This window comes from Oratosquilla oratoria, chromosome 12 (genome assembly GCF_046742065.1).
Source record: "Oratosquilla oratoria isolate Oo_2021 chromosome 12, ASM4674206v1, whole genome shotgun sequence".
Taxonomy (NCBI): domain Eukaryota; kingdom Metazoa; phylum Arthropoda; class Malacostraca; order Stomatopoda; family Squillidae; genus Oratosquilla; species Oratosquilla oratoria.
This window is the reverse complement of record NC_134788.1, coordinates 44101952-44119330: the sequence shown is the minus strand read 5'-3', so window position 1 is coordinate 44119330 and position 17379 is coordinate 44101952. Positions and strand designations below refer to the sequence as shown.

The 17379-nt window shown below is 37.1% G+C and overlaps 1 protein-coding gene across 3 annotated transcripts; it reads right to left on the bottom strand.

Annotated features, from left to right (window-relative positions):
- Nucleotides 1-8574: 8574 nt before the first annotated feature.
- Nucleotides 8575-17379, bottom strand: LOC143031576 (uncharacterized). 3 transcript variants are annotated; one of them, XM_076195609.1, is made up of 3 exons: nucleotides 17261-17379; nucleotides 11760-11936; nucleotides 8575-10457 (listed from the first exon to the last, which is right to left on the bottom strand). In XM_076195609.1, exon 3 carries the CDS (start codon nucleotides 9925-9927, stop codon nucleotides 9310-9312), a length of 618 nt encoding a protein of 205 aa, XP_076051724.1. In that variant the 5' UTR covers nucleotides 9928-10457; nucleotides 11760-11936; nucleotides 17261-17379; the 3' UTR covers nucleotides 8575-9309. The 3 variants fall into 3 exon arrangements, with proteins under 3 accessions (XP_076051724.1, XP_076051722.1, XP_076051723.1); XM_076195607.1 differs by having other exon boundaries at nucleotides 11771-11936; XM_076195608.1 differs by lacking the exon at nucleotides 17261-17379 and adding an exon at nucleotides 17053-17223 and having other exon boundaries at nucleotides 11771-11936.

Sequence of the window (17379 nt, the reverse complement as noted above, 5' to 3'; positions counted from 1 at the left end):
GTATGATGTTCAGACCTAAGTCTAATAAAATTACTAGAATGCAAAGGAGGTTTTCATTATCATATGTTACATTGTAATGGTAGTGGGTCAGGGATTGGAGATGGTCAAAGAAAATGGAGAAAAGTGGGAGGTGAGCCAGCTGTTGTTTGCTGACGACACTGCGCTTGTGGCAGGATCGGAGGAGGGATTGAGGAAGCTGGTGACAGAGTTTGGGAGAGTATGTGATAGAAGAAAGCTAAAGATAAATGTGGGTAAAAGTAAGGTGATGAGATGTACAAGGGGTGAAAGTGGCAGTAGACTGGAAGTGAGCATTAAGGGAGAGCGACTGGAGGAAGTGGATAGTTTTAGATACTTGGGTGCAAATGTGGCAGGAAAAGGTGGAGGTATAATGTAGATTGAGAGAAGTGAGTAAATGCCTTGGTGGATTAAAGAGTGTAATGAGGAATAGACATTTGGGAATGGATGCTAAGAGGAGACTGTATGAAGGAGTGATTGTGCCAACAGCACTGTATGGGGCAGAAACATGGAACATAAGGAAGAGAGGAGTTTGTATGTGTTTGACATGAGGTGCCTGAGAAGTATGATAGGGGTTACTATACCCTATGCACTGAGATCTGGCCGTTAGGGCGGAGCACTGGGAGTTCCCCTGTGGTGCCACATATAATTATTTTATAATTTTATTTTATTATATAATTCTATTTTATAATTTTATAATGTTGCCTCATACGATTATATTATAATTTTTTGTCACACACCACCACTGAGATAAAAATCAAAGCAATGTTTTCTATACAAAGGTTTCGTTTCTTTAAGTGAAGATATGGCATATGTGCATGCGAGAGCGACGTTGCCACTACATCTAATCTCTGGCCCCGCCCCCCTCACACTGCATTCAGAAAACATTGCATCCACACGCACGTTCTCGCCATGGATGCCCATATGTGGCAACACCGGGAAATCTCCTAGCCACGCCTTATCGGTCATTTCTCCTTGCGTTGACTATAGGCTGGATAGTGAGAGAAATGAGGAGGTAAGGAGGAGAATGTAGGGGGAAATGGAGTTGGGAGATAGGGTTGATGAAAGAGTATTGGGATGGTTTGGACACATGGAAAGAATGAGTGAAGAAAGACTAGTAAAAGAGGTATGGAAGGCAGATGTGGAGGGAGTGAACATGAGAGGACGTCCTAGGATGAGGTGGATGGATGGGGTGAAGGGGGCTTTAGGGAAGAGGGGAATGTCTGTTGAGGAAGGACGGGAGAGGACAGAAGACAGGGGTGAGTGGAGAATGGTTGCATATGGATGATGTTGTGATGCATGAGGTGGAATGGGGAGTGAGTTAGTATGTGTGAGCAAAATTTGACACAGTCCGAAGGGATTTCTCCCTGTCTTCTCCTTTTATGCATGGGGGGATGGAGAGGGGGGTTCGCCGATTTAATGAAGCAGCCTTGCTATGGATGTGCTGTGTCTTGCAACACTGCTTCTGACCCAGGGCAGTGGACAAGGTGTAGGGATGACTCATCATCCAGGAGGTGCTAAGATAAGAGGGAGGGTGGAGGGGTGTGGAGTGTATTCAGGGATGGAATGGGTGGGAATAATTTTATGCCTTTCCCTGTTTGGCTACCTCCCTTGTAAGGGGGAAAATGCCTTGGTATATGTATGTACATTGATTCTTGTACCATACTTCCCATGTCATAGGACATGATTTTTCCAGACAAAAATTACCTAATAATCATCCTGTATCCAAAGACAAGGTTATGGTACATTGGTGAGGTCAGTCTGGATTCAGCATCAATATGTCTGAATTGGGGCTCAGCTAAATCCGGGCTAACTTCATGAAGATAGCAATGGTTGCCTCAGGTGTTTTACTTTTAGATCAGTTTTATTGTGCAATTCAGCACAGAAGACAATGTATTCAAACAACTGCCAAGTGTATCATATTAGGTAAGTTCTTGGCATCCAGGCACTAGGCTCACACCAGGTTTTCCACATATCCAAAGATTATGGAATGCAAAAGATGGTTTAACATGTTACCTGTAACCACACATCTTTTAGTAAGCCTTTTAACACATTAAACTTCGATGACAAGATTCTTGTCATTTGGTCAAATAAAACAAAAAATCATAAAACACCAGAATGTTTGATCTGATGTCATCTGGTGTCGAACATTTTGGCGTTTTATGATTTTTTGTTTTATTTGACCAAATGACAAGTATCTTGTCATTGGAGTTTAATGGGTTAAAGCAGTCATGTGGAAACAATGGCAGGAAAAGACCAAGAGTTAACACAAAAAAGGATAAGTATTGGATTTGTTAACAAAAGGGTGAAAATGCAAGGGAATCATTGAAAACATAAATAGTGGTCAAATCATTTAAAAAACGGGTCAGGAATGCAGTTGATGGAAATGAAAACCTACTTTATGAATCAGATTAGTTAGGGTTGAGAAATTTGACATCAATAGCAGTGACTTCTCTGGGTTTGATTACATCAAGTCAGAGAAAAGAATAAACAATGGAAAACAACTACAACTGTAGCACTTCTGTGAATAAAGGAAGACTTCTTTTAACAATTTTGGTTTGCTTACTATTACTTTGAAATAATTCAGTGGTCATTGGACAGCAAAAATTAGTGGTTTGTAATCTCCACAACAAAATCAGTTGACATGGTAAGTGCATTTAATTTTCTTTACATTATTTTCTATAAATTTGCTATTATGTTACAAGGGAATGAAATGGATTGTTAATGCATTGGAAGAATGATAAAATATAATAGATAATATATAGCAAGTGTATGAAGGTAATAAAGATACAGCAGTGAATTTGCGAGTCACCTTTGCTGATGTTCCTTGATCATTTTCTTCCTTTTTTCTGGATATTGCCCTGGCTAGAGTCCAATGTCAAGGGGTATCCTGTGACACAAGTTTCTTAACATTCCCATAGGGTGATCACAGTAAAGAACAATAAATTCAATGAAAAAAAAAGACATCTCCTTTTGATTATTCAAAATATGTTAAATGTTTTAAGTACTTTTTGTTATAATTTTATGACACTGTGTCCTTTTCTATAACTCATTTAAGACAATTCTAATTTGGACTTGATTACTACATACCCCAAAATTTTGATTTATTCATGCCTTATACAGGGTGTATAGACATATCATAAGACCCCCTAGAAGAGTTTACAAAAGGCAATTTGTAAAAGTATTTAGGTACTGAATGTTTGGGAAGTTTTGTCTGTCCCTGGTTTGGAGAAAGGAAAAATGTTGGTTTTAACTAAATACAAATCAAAGACACATTCCCCACCACAAAGGATTACAAAGGCAGAGCATGCCGACAGGAGACCTTTTGGTCCATATCTAGGTCGGATGCGAAAAAAAATCATGATAATAAAAACTATGGTAATGTAAATAACAAATAAAATACATAAATAAATGCATAGGTATAGTTAAATGATAAACAGGTAAATAGTAAATAATAATAAATTGACATATAACTAATAATAAATGAGAATCAGACAAATGATAACAAAACAAAAACAATATGAAATAAATGATAATCATTACAGCATCTTGCTTAGGTGTTTAAATGATTCTTAAAGCTTCAAACTGAACTACATTGCACTGTCTCTGCAGGAAGTTTATTCCATTCATTAACCACACGGTTGGTGAAGTTGTTTCTACCCACTTCCAAACTGAATCTATTTTCGGACAGTTTGAGACCATTGTTGTTTCTTGTCCGATTCTCAGTGTGAAAATTTTGTCACTTTTGATGTTGTCAATTCCCTTTAGAATTTTAAAAACCTGTATCAAGTCACCTCTGAGTCTACACTTTTATAGGGAAAACAGATTCATATGTTTTAAGGGGACCCCCCACCCAATTTTTTTTTTTCTGAAGGATCTTGCCGATTTTTTTTTTTTTTTTTTTTTCTGTGTGATATCTAGGTCTGAGGAAACCTTCACAGCTTGAGGTTTATTCAGATCTGACCAGTAGTTTTTTATTTCTTAATAAAAAAAACGTAAAAAATACCATATTTTTGGGCTTCTTTCAAATCCTATCTCCTCACAATTTTTATTTGATGTCTTCCCTTTTACAGCAAAAGAATCTTCTACATAAAAAGAAATATATATATAAAGTTTTTTTAATATCTTTGTTTAACGCCGAGGAAAAAAAATATTTAAAAAAATTATCGAAAAAAACGCAAAATTTTGACTGACATGTTATTAAAAAAAATTCTATTTCACATATGCAAAAAAAACTCTATTTCATTTTTTATCATTTATCTAGCTATTAATAGAGACCTCATATGCAAAAATCGGTTGAAAATTGAGGGAGGAGATAGACTTTGTGTATCAAAAACTTACATTTTTCAGAAACGAGTGTTGAAGGTTTCCCCCCCCCCCCTTAGTTTGACTAAATTTTACATTGGACCTCCTAAGACCCATTGAAAACAGGTTCCATTGTATTTTCATGATGATTTTGCATCTTTCAAGTAAGTCAGGCACTTTGTACCCTCCTACAGTGTAGGGTATCATTCACTCAAAGTGAGGGTCTCATAAGCCGCCACCTCACTCTTTGTCGCAAAGTTTGAGTTCTTGGTCTAGAATGACCCAGCAAGGTAGTCTGATTGCTGGGATTCAGCTCTCTTTTCTTGGGTTTCCTTTCTGGTGTTGGAACAGGCTCTTGCTGCATCAGGGACATCACTGTGAGGTTTGAGACTCTAAACCCAAGGTGTTGCAACAAGGAGGCATCCTTGTAGCCACTTGTTAGCAAACAGTTGTTTGCGTAGAGACAACGTGTCTGATATAGGTGTAGAGGACAGAGGATCAGGTGCTGAGGATGTGGATGTAGATGGCAGGGAGAGAGCTGCTGGAGGGAGTACTAGTGGTGGTGGCGGAGGTGGTGATAACAAAGTTGATGCTGGCGTTCTTTCTTTCTCCCCTCGAGTTGCTAATGTAGACGTTCCTATCTTCTGCAAGTGTGCCTTTTGTTGGGATAGCTTAGGCATGGCTAATATCTTCAAATATCTCTTCACTGAAAAATAGATGCGAATTTCACACGGCAAGCTAGCGTGTACATGTCCTTTACTTTGTAAGGCTATCAGGCCACTGCCAGTCGTGCAGGCTGAACTTCCTCACACCACATACTCACGTGCATGCCGGACGTAAGAGAAAACTTTATGAGTGCATCAAACGCAAAAAAATAGAGTAAAATATGGTCAAAACGTATATAAATGGTCGTGCGCAGCATGTGGCTGCCGGGGGAGGGAGGGTAGACCCTTTAAACCCTTTAAAAATGGCAGTACAATAAAAACACTTTACCAACATCTAGAGCAAGATCCCTACTATGTATTTATGCAATAAAACAATTTTTTTCTTCGAAATTTTCTTAAATCTGGGGGTGGGGGGGTCCCCTTAATTGATTTTAATAAGATTTATTTTTGAGTATAGCCATCATTCTCTTCTACCCCAAACCAGGGCAAAACAGAACTTCCCAAATAAGTACTATCTAATTGTCCTCAAAAATGTGTTTGTAAACTCTTTGAAAAAAAAAAAAAAGTTCTATCTAAAATCTTCTTGAAACTAGAACACCATCCTTCCTACCAGTCTTTCTGGATGCAACACACTTCACTTGGTGCAGATACAAGTTTTCATACAGCTGGTGTTAAGTGATAATGAACAAATCTTACATCCTCTTGGTCATAAGTTAAAATCCTACACTTCTTTTTAGTTCCCAGCAGTGACTGTAATCTGGCTGTAACCACTTTAATAAAGCTCATATATTCACATGCAAATAATGATGCATCACGTCTCATGTGCCTGATTCATAAGAACATAAGAATGAAGGAGACTGCAAGAGACCATAAGGCCTACACTAGGCAGCTCCATACAAGGATTCTATGATACATCACAATATATGCATACCTCTCTGTATCGTAACTCAAAACCAATGATCATTATCATTATTGTTATTATTATCACATTATCATTAAAAGGCAAGGTGATTGAAAGAAAACATGTGGACATGATATTTATTGCAGTTCTATCTCCTTTGTTCATTCATGTAGTAATAATCAACTTTTACTGGGAAACAATTTTTAGTTTATGACAAGCTTGCATAAATAAATCATAAGGTCTATGATGTATGCGTGTGTGTGTGCATGTGTGTGTATTCACACAGGCTATTATTCCCGCTCTGAACTACAATTTCTTGAGACTGACTGACTGACTCTTTTGGTAAAGACCACACACACAGCTCCACTGCAGGAAGTCCGAAGCTAATGAGGAACAGCTCACTGTCACTTCATCTGTTGTGTATACTGAATCACACACTCTCTGTTGTAAAGGAAAAAATAGGCAGCTTCCTCATTCTGTTTTCACCAGTTATGGTTGACAAACCACAGAAAATATGATCAAGTAAAATCTATGTAAATGAATAGTTCATGAAATGAGCATGGGGCATGATCAAGTGTCCATATGATCAATTATATATTTCCCTCTGTAAGTGAGAAAAAAAAATGCATACATCCACGATCTGGTGTCACCAACTCTCACCTCGGCACCAGCTGCCAAATGTATGACAACCCAACACTCGTGACTCATGATGCCCACACATCATTGTACCAAAGTGGTAAGTCAAAATGCATACAGCATAGTTGATAATTTTGGTCATCTTCTGCCATATACACATCACTTTCCACCTTTACTAACAACAAATATATCTCTGCCATATTTTTCACATTTAGAAAAGCATATGATAGCTTGGAGCTGGTGGATCCAATATGAATTGTTCTTCTTAGGCTTCTATGGATGCTAACCCATTTCCATATTCCAATTCCTATCCCAATAAACATTTTGATCATAAGTGGGGTCATCTCTATTTTTCACTCGCCCAACAATCTAGTCACGTTGTGTTGAAACCCACCTTCTCCAAGAGCTGCAACCCTTGTAATCTACTGTGTCAAAGACTAATGGTTAAATTTTTTCCAAGGGGGGTTAACTTGCTTCAGTCAGTGATCCTGTGCAGAGTCCAAAGCATTGACTTATCAGTTTCTATTCTTATTGATGAAGTTTAGCAGTCCATCACAATACAGCATCACTCAATCCTATCACCATTATCGTGGTCACTTTTTCACAACTCAGAAGCTGTATACCTCTTTTCCTTTGGAGGCCCAGTATCTTAGATTTTCTGAAAAGGATACCTTTTCATCTATCTACACATCAATCATTTTCTTTCCTTCCACACAGACATTTTGGAACTTTCTTCCTGGTGCTTTTCCACCTGTTTAAAATTTACACCTAAACCTAAACACAATTTTTTTTTATATACTTTATTTTGTTCATATTTGAAATACAGATAACAAAAATGTCTCACTGTGCCTCATTTTTATGCAATATGGTGAGAAAACAAAAATGTATTGAAAGTTTAATATCATATGTTCTAGGACATTCTTCATATTATTTTTTCAAGAAAATATGCTATGTGGCATAAGAAAAGTGTTGCAATTTATTACAGAAAAATACATAAATACAATGTACCTATATTCCTGTAATATAACATATTCATAACCTGGTCATAGCATATTTCCAAGAGTATTACAAGGTATGGAAAAAAAAATATATATATATATATGTATATATAATGTTCCAGAATGACATATTGCATTTAACTGATTTTCTACATGTTTACATCCTTTGTAGGACCAATGTTGAGCACCTGTTAGTGGTAGTCCAGCCACATGGATATCCGAATACTCTCCCTCCCATACATCTTCAAAACCCATCAAATCTTTCAACTCCAAATGAAGGTCTATGATCACCATCAACTTAAACAGCATTTCCTCCACTTTTTCACATAAACAGAACACGCAAACAACACCTGCTTCTCTTCTATTATTGTAAGTCAGTGGCATACAAAGTATCCCACAATGATAAAACATTATGATCCAAATTTTATTTCCAGGGAGATCTACGTGAGAGCTCCAGAAATGTTCCCAGTTGCTGCGGTTTTCCAGTGAAACTTGAGGCAGTAATTACTAATGTTCACATTCTTTATACATGATACCAAAGAAATAATTTCAAACAATACTTTATCATGAAAATGTTAGTTTATGCATTTTCTTTATTATAATTCTGTGAATTAAGATCTTTTTCTTCATGTTACATGACATGAGAGCTGGCAGATAGGCATGATCATGCTCCTAAGATGAATTGGGCATAAAAAAAAAAAAAAGTGAAGACTGACCCGCAAAAACTTTGGAGAGCAGAAGCAGAGGGAGAGAACCCAAGGGGAAGACCAAGAATGAGATGGATGGATGGGAGGAAGGAGGCACTGGATGCACAAGGATTCTCTACCAAGGAAAGGAGAGAGAGTACAAAAGATAGGAGTTAATGGAGAGTGGTTGTTAACCCATTCAACTCCGATGACAAGATGTCTTGTCATTTGGTCAAATAAAACAAAAAATCATAATAAAACAACAAAATGTTTGATGATCAAACAGCACCAGAAAAATATGACGTCATATTTTTCTGGTGCTGTTTGATCATCAAACATTTTGTTGTTTTATTATGATTTTTTGTTTTATTTGACCAAATGACAAGACATCTTGTCATCGGAGTTGAATGGGTTAATGGATGAGGATATGAAGCCAAAAAGCATGTTCTTATCTGCTCCATAAATTTCTAGAGTGGATAAGGCATCTATACAGATGCATCAACCCCTGGAATGGCTTAGTTCAAGCTAAAGCCATAAGCAAATTCAAAACTAAGTATTACAGTTGGAGTAGAAGACACCCAGTGAAAGTGGTTCCTTTTATGTACACTACAATTTGGTAAATACTGTACACACATCTATAAATGCATGGAATCAAATCTAAATATGAGGATATAGATAAGTTGAAACTGTACATGAATAGGCGATGATAAATTTGAGAGTAAAAGACTGACCTGAGCTTTGTTCCTTTCCTGTATACTACAATTAGGTAAATAAATAAACTAATTAGAGCGCAACACTCCAGAAATGCATGTAAATATTTTACTTATTCAAGACCACATGACTTATACTGTCAAGACCACTACTACAGTTTCTCTATTAATAATTCTTCGAATTGTAGTTTATATATAAATCAAATCTTTACCAGAAACCATTGTACTTTCCCACTTCTTTTATCAATGACCTTAAATAAAGCTATGCCCCATTACACAAAAAAATATCTCAATGCATTATTTCTCGATTCCAAAATGCCACAGAGCTCTTCAAAGTGATGGTTAGTATTCATGAACAACAATATACAGTAGTACTCAAGTCTAAAGCAAAGTTCAACTATCTAGTTTCTTTCCTGCAGGACTACTCGGTTTCATGAAATCACTTTCTGGTGGGAAAGTAGTAATACTCACCTCACACTGAAAAGGTTTCTCTCCGATGTGTTTTCTGATATGCCGAGTAAGATTACTTATATGTGTAAAAGCAGCATCGCACGCTTCACACTGAAAAGGCTTCTCTCCAGTGTGTGTCCTATAATGCTCAGTGAGAGTTCCTTTACGTGAAAAAGTAGCATCACATAGCTTACATCGAAAAGGCTTCTCTCCAGTATGTGTTTTCCTATGTCGGGTGAGGTTACTTTTTTGTGAGAAAGCTGCTTCACAATGCTCACATTGGTAAGGTGTTTCTCCTGTGTGGACCCTCATGTGCTGATTGAGAGTGCCTTTATGTGAAAAAGCAGCTTCACACAGTTCACACTGGAAAGGCTTCTCTCTGGTGTGTATCCTCATATGCCGCGTGAGAGCACTTTGGTAGGAGAAAGCCGAATCACATTCAATGCAGTGCAATGATTTTACTCCGCTGTCCTTCGTCGGAGTCTTGGCATTATTTTTATGCAATGGAGCAGCATAATACTGCTTACAATGGGTAGATTTATCTGTATTGTGGCTCATCATGCTATATCTTTAAGACAAGGATCAACAAAATTCAATTTCTAAATAAAAGTTTCTCTCCTATGTGGGTTTTTACATGCCAAGATTAAGTTCCCATACAAAAACAATATAAGATAGTTCTAATGTGAGGGTCCTATGATAACCAAATTGCTTTTCTGAGAACAAATAATACACTCCTTATGTTGGATAAGTTTCTTGTGATGGCAGACTACACTTTTGTGAGAAAATACCATATCAGGATTCACATTTTATATGATTTCCCACCAATATAATTGGTAAGATTTTTCATGTACAGTGTCCCTATATAAAAGTTACTTTGTTGTAATTATCTAGTTGTTTTTGTCAATACAAGTTTTCCACAAGTGGGGATAGTTTTGATATCTACCATCTCTTATTCTTGTTTAAGTTTGTATGATTTCTCTCATGTAAATAATCATATGCTGTTTTGAAGACATTTAGAAGAGTATTACTTCGGATGCATATGACTTTACTCTTGGCCACTTTCTGCCAGTAAATTTTTAGTTATCCTTAACCTGTGGAGGAGAAAAATAAACATAAACTAGTGAATTACAAATGAATAAAGACATATTTCAGAGGAAGGCAATTTTTAATACAAATTCTATTGAAGTCCATGACTGTGTTCTTTGTTTTTTGTATTGTTTTTTTCTCTCTCTCTCTGATGAGGAGACAATTTTCTTTGGTTGTTGGAGAATACTAAATTCCATTGTGAATTTTTCAGACATCTTCAGTCTGCAATGGATTATATTCAGGAGAATCTATCTATGTGTACCAAGTGCATACATGAAAGTACTGAGACTGGCTTATCCAATCTGCCCACCAAAAGACTGGTACTAGTTGCTGATGATCTATAGAGTTAAGGGAGATCTAATTCAAGGAAGAGACATATGTTAATTTTCAATCTTTTTTATACACTTGTATACAGCTTCTGCATTTCTGTTAATCTCTGTTAGGTTCTTTGTATTGTGGTGTTGTCTTCAAGGTGCTATCTTGTGACAATGAATCCCTGGTGGGTAAGATAATGGTCCTGGATTGTACAATCTTGTAAGTAGGATGTGATATTTGAAAGAGTGGTACTGGAGGAGCTGATGTGAGTAGAGGTCAGGCAAGTACAGTCACCATTGTTACAAGTACATTGATACATTAGACTCGCTTCCTGAAAGGAACTTGCATGAGGAAGATACCTGTCCTTTATAACTAGGTTGAAGGTACATCCTATTTTATTTATAGTAGATAAGTTTGAGATTTATGGTGGGGGTCAATAAGAAAATATGCCTGCTACATGACTCCATTCTCCTAAAGATGATCCACTGTAGAACAAAAATAGATCTAGAGAGTTTGAGATGGATTTTGGACTTTTTCAATAAATGAATACAACAAACTACTTTCTCACCAGAAAATAGTGACCAAACATCAAAATAAACAACATAGTCACCATTGTAGACTTCAGTAGAACTGGTAGCAATATAAACATAATCAACATCCAGAGGACTCTTGAATCCTCATAGGGCATGCATGTTCTAGGTACTTGTTGAAGAGTTCAAGTAGTATTACATATATATAGTGAGACCTCTCATTAACGGACATTAATTAGCTGTGTTTGCATTGTTTTCGGTGCTTTTGGTGCTGTTGTTTAATGCGTGCAATCACTATGCCACCCAAAAAAACACTCCAAAACACCAAAAACACAGTGAAAACACCACAAACATAGCTAATTAATGTCCATTAATGAGAGGTCTCACAGTATACACACACACACAAATATCCCATAAAAAAAACAAGTAATTTGAATATTATAAGAAAATAAATTACAGCACCTTTACCTTACCTCCTAGTTCTCACTGTTGCTTCCAAATGAGTCCATTTGGGTATGTATAAAGTGGTTCCAACATTGTTTCCACAAGTCAATGCATTCTTGGAAGGCTTTAGGTGTGATACTATTTAGCAGATCCTGCAGGTCTGCCTGGATTTCTGCGATCAAGTCAAACTGTCACCTGAAATTACAACTTGAAAGTCATCACTTCAGCTTGGGTAACAGGAACATGTTGAAGGCAAGGATATGTCAAAAGAGTGGGTCAAAAATGACTACCACACAGAATTAGAAGTCAGGAAATAGCAGACAACTGTGCTCATCACTAAACAGACTTGGCACAAATTTTCCAATGGTGCTTCTCAACCCCAATACATGACAAACTGTATTACCTCTCCTCTCCCCACACACACACATACAACAGAGAAGATTTACTAAAAAATGACAATGGAAAGACAAGAGGTCATGAAAAGAAACTAAAAAAGGACAACTACAGAAGAGATCAGAAAAAGAATAGCTTCCCACACAGAGTGCTGGATATATGGAATAATTTAGATAAACAGTGTGTGCAAATACTATTCAAGATTTTAAGAAAAAACTTGATGCTGAAAGATACAAAGACGGGTCACCATGAGCATAGCTCCCTTCCCGTATAATACAATTAGGTAAAACAAGCCTATGATATCACAAATATCAAGGGCAGTTCATCTACAATCTGTACAGATAGCCTGATAAGCATATTCATCATTTTCTGGTGTTGTTGTCACTGACAGTTGTCCAGAACAGTTACTGTCTATGGTGGACATCTCTTTCGCTGACCCATATGTCTTAGAAAAACATTCTGCTTTGAGACATGGCACTATCATCAAAGGCTGAAGTGACTATGGAGTTGTCAAGATCTTGATTTATAGCAAAGAATAAACTTTGAACAACTGTAAAAAAAAAAAAAGCCACCTTTACAGATTATGACTAATATTATACAATTCTATTCAGAAAAAAAAAATAATGATGTATCCAATTCCTAGGTTTTATCTTCTACCTAACCTGTGTTGAAAAATATATATATCCAGCCTGGTTAATGCCATGTTACCCAGGCAAAATACTCATTCTGGAAAGAAAAGAAAAAAAAAAAAAAAAAAAACATAAAATGATGAACAAATTATGTAACTCCTCTCATACACATAGTTTCTGACAAATTTCTTGGATTTGGTGCCAACATTAAGTGACATGCTTACCTCCTTCAAAACTACATTTGAATTGTTATATTCTGCCTATTACCAGTGCTGAGGAAGGTGGATTACTGGTATTGTAACCTATATAATCAGATATTCATCAAGTCTTTACTCTTTTACAACAAACTTATGGGATGATTTTTTATTATTAGCAAATCAAAGTCCAGCTACCTACCTGAGGAGTGTTTACATCTTACAATGTAGACTTCAAAGTATACTCCCACAAAACTCCAATTTCAATATTACATTGCTCAACAATTACAGCAAAATTTACCTATCAAGTTTATCTTATATCCCTTATTTTGCAACTTTGGTTGTTTCTGTAGATTTCTTGAACTGTTATTGTCTGCATGATGCCATGGAAAGTGAACCAAACCCCCTCACACATGGCCAAACTTTGGAAATGTCACAGAGTTGTTTTGTATTCTGTGGTCGACTTTCAATAAATATTCTTAAATAGTTCAATGGTTCTTAAGTCAAGGTATACATTTCTTTATCCATATTTTGCATAGCATATATTTTTTCTTCCAGTTCTCAACATTATTAGTATTTCACAATTTCTATCATTATACCAAGAACTTTTTGCCCCTTATATAGGAGGTAGCTATATCAGATGCATGTGCCTATTCCCACCCTTTCCATCTTAGCTCTTTATGGATGCTGGGTCGTCCCTGCATCCGCTAACTGCCCTGGGTCAAACACAATGCAGCAAGACACAGTATATCTACAGCTATTCTGCTTCATTTAATCAGTGACTCCCCCTCTCCATCCCCTCATATAGAAAAAGAGAAGAATGAGAAAAATCTCATCAGGCTGCATCAAAATATCATTCACACATAAGCACCTACCCCCCATCCTTGCATAACAGTATTATCCATACACATTTTACAATCGTTCTCATCTCCTGCCTTCTCCCTCGAAGCTTTTTTCACCCCATACATCTTGTCCTCAGTCATCCCCCCCAAGTTCACTCCCTCCACCTCAGCCTTTCAAACCTCTTTTACTAATCCTTCAACACTCATTATTTCCATGTATCCAAACCATCCCAGTAATCTTTCATCAGCCCTATCTACCATCTCCTTTTCCACTCCTCATTTTTAACTTTATCCAACCTTGTAACCCCTACCGTACTTCTCAAGCATTTCATCTAAAACACATTTAAACTTTTCCTCCCTGCCTCTCTTAAATTCCAAATCACTGCCCCATACAATGCCATTGGCACAATCACCCCTTCATACAATCTCTTCTTTGGATCCATCCCCAGATACCTATTTCTCATAACACTTTTTAATCCCCCAAGGCATGTACCTGCTTCTTTCAATCTACAAATTACCTCCACCTCTATTCCTCCCTTTCCTGCCAGATACCTATGACTATCCACTTCCTCTAGCCTCTCTCCTTTTAGACTTACTTCCAACTCACTGCCATCCTCTATTCTTGTACACCTCATCACCTTGTTTTTACCAACATTTACCTTCAACTTTCTCCCATCACATAGCTCACTGAACTCCATCACTAACTCCATTAATCCCTCCTCTGACCCTGCCATAAACACAGTGTCATCAGCAAACAAGTGGCTCACCTCCCACCTTTCTCCATTATCTTTAACAATCTCCAGTCCCTTGCCCATTGCCCTTGTCTTTACCTCCTACACAACCCCATCCATGTACACATTGAACAGCCATGATGACATGACACAGCCCTGATGCAGTCCCACCTTTACCTCTAACCACTCTCTCTGCTTCCCATTCTAACACAAGCTCTGGTAAAAACTCTTGACTGCCCTTAATAGCTTTCCCTCAACCCCATACATTCACAAAACCTCCTACAGTGCCTTCATGTCTACCCTGTCATAAGCCTTTTTCAAACCCATAAAGGCCCCAAAAAATCCTTACCTTTTCCCTTAACTTTCTCATATACCTGCCTTACCACAAAAATCTGATCCAAACAACCCCTACCTTTCCTAAACCCACTGGTCCTCACCAATTACTCCCTATATTCTCCTAATCCTCTCAATCAAAACCCTTCCATAAGCCTTCCCAACTATACTCAACTGATTCTTCTGAAACTACTACACTCACATTTGTCCCCTTTTCCTTTGTAAAGTGGAACTATAAAGGCACTCATCCAGTATTCTACCTTCCCTTAGACACACATCAAACAACCTCAGCACCAAGTCCACTATCACTGTACCTCCCTTCTTCACATTCCACATGACACTCATCTAATTCAGAGCCTAACCTGTTCTCATTATTTTCAGAGCTACTTGGATTTCATCTTTTATTATTTCTCTTCCATTTTCATCTCCCATCACAGCCATTTTCTTAGTGCCTCCTACAGCTACCACCAATCCCTCCCTATCCTCCTCCACATTCAACAGCTCTCTAAAATACTTTGCCCATTTTCCCTCTACTGCCTACTCCTCCATTATCATCTCTCCATCTGCACCTTTTACCTTTTCTTCTCTACTTGACTTACCTCCCCTTCCTCTCTTGATTTCCTTTCAAAAAAAATTTTTATTGCTTTGTTTTTTTTTTAAATAAATTTCTACAATTATTACAATTATCACAGTTACCTTTTATCACTATCATCACTGCTCTATAAACTACATCACATACATTTTGCAACTGTATCAGGTAGGACAGGATAGTAGTGTGAGTCATTCTAGTGACAGGTTAGGCCCTGAATTAGATGGGTGTCATGTGGAATGTGAAGAAGGGAGGTACAGTAATAGTGGACTTGGAGGTGAGGTTGTTTAATGTGTGTCTAAGGGAAGGTAGAATACTGGAGGAGTGCCTTTATAGTTCCACTTTACAAAGGAAAAGGGGACAAATGTGAGTGTAGTAGTTTCAGAAGAATCAGTTGAGTATAGTTGGGAAGGCTTATTTATTTGTACAATTTTTTTCCTTCCTCTTTGATTTATTTTTTTCAATTGTAGATGCAGGGATGATTCATCATCCAGGAGGAGCCAAGATATGAGAGAAGGAGGGAGGGAGGGGGGTGAGTGGGAGTGGAGTATGTGGGGATGAAATGGGTGGGAGTGGATTTTGTGACTGTTTTTGGGCTACCTCCCTTGCAAGGGAAAAAAAGATGTTGGTATATGTATCTATGTCCAATTAAGGTCAACTACTCTCCAGCAGCGATTTACTATGTTTTTGGAACTATGGACTGGTTCTGTGTACTGTTGTAACTTTACACTCGCACATTGAAACTCTGCTTCATACCAAACCGTAATATGCAGTAGTGATATAGCCACCGCATTTACATAAATATAAAAGATTACACAACGAGCACCGACTAAGATGATTCTTTACGATAAGATATATTTTGGAAACCTGAAAAAATGGAAGGACAAAGAATGGCGATATAATATTTAGATCAGAGAAAGGTATAGAAAAAATTGACAGAATATTTGCTATGGAATGATCAACAAAGGTCAGTGAAAAAATAATAAATAGATAAAAAGTTTAAAAATATGATTGTTTAAAAGATGCTTATGAGTATAGTTTTCTTCATATGTGTGTATACCAGACCAATAACAGAGACCAAACTCGTACACTAATAGTAGGGGGGTGGACATTACAAAATTTGATAATTCTGACAAAAACAATCAGAAATATTATATAAACCATACATGCGGATTCTTTTACTGAAATTTCTTTCATGAGAAATGAAGTAAAGTGAGAACAGATACCTCCAACTCTGTCCATATTATGTAATATTAAGTACAATAACCTCAAAGTGGAAAATGCAGTCAAGTGGTCCCCACCCAAAATGGTCCAGCCAACCGACTGATGTGCATTTTCGACAGACAAAAATATAATTGTACAAGATGACTTTCCACGAAAAATAGCAAGAAAGTGAAGAAAACAAATGTCTAAAGGATGCTAAGAAATACAGATGCTGCGACTTGTAGGGTAAATTAAAGTAAGAAACAGTTGGTGGGCATTGAAAACGAATTTCTAAGTACGATTACTGGAGAAACATGGGTCCCCAAGAGAAAAGAATACATGACTTTTTCACGAATCTAATCAACATTTATTCCTTATGTTTAAGTAAAATACAAACCATGTTTAATTCCGGGGTTAATTCGCCATAATAATTTCTGGTGAACATTAGATATATTAATATTCTATCCAAACCACTCTCATTTTCCTGAGCAGTCAGAATACATTTATCAGGAGCGCCAGGATTATCAGTTATTTTAGTTATGGAAAGGCCGAATAATGACTGGCCTCCGAGTGTCTTGAAGATTTTATTTTTATTTTCCTCTTACCTAAATACTGTACTTCTTTTATAGTCCAGCCATGTTTATTTGATCAGTTGTTCTTCGTTAAATCCAGTAAATAATTCAGAAGGCCTCTATGGGAAGTCCACAGTCTAAGCCATGATTGG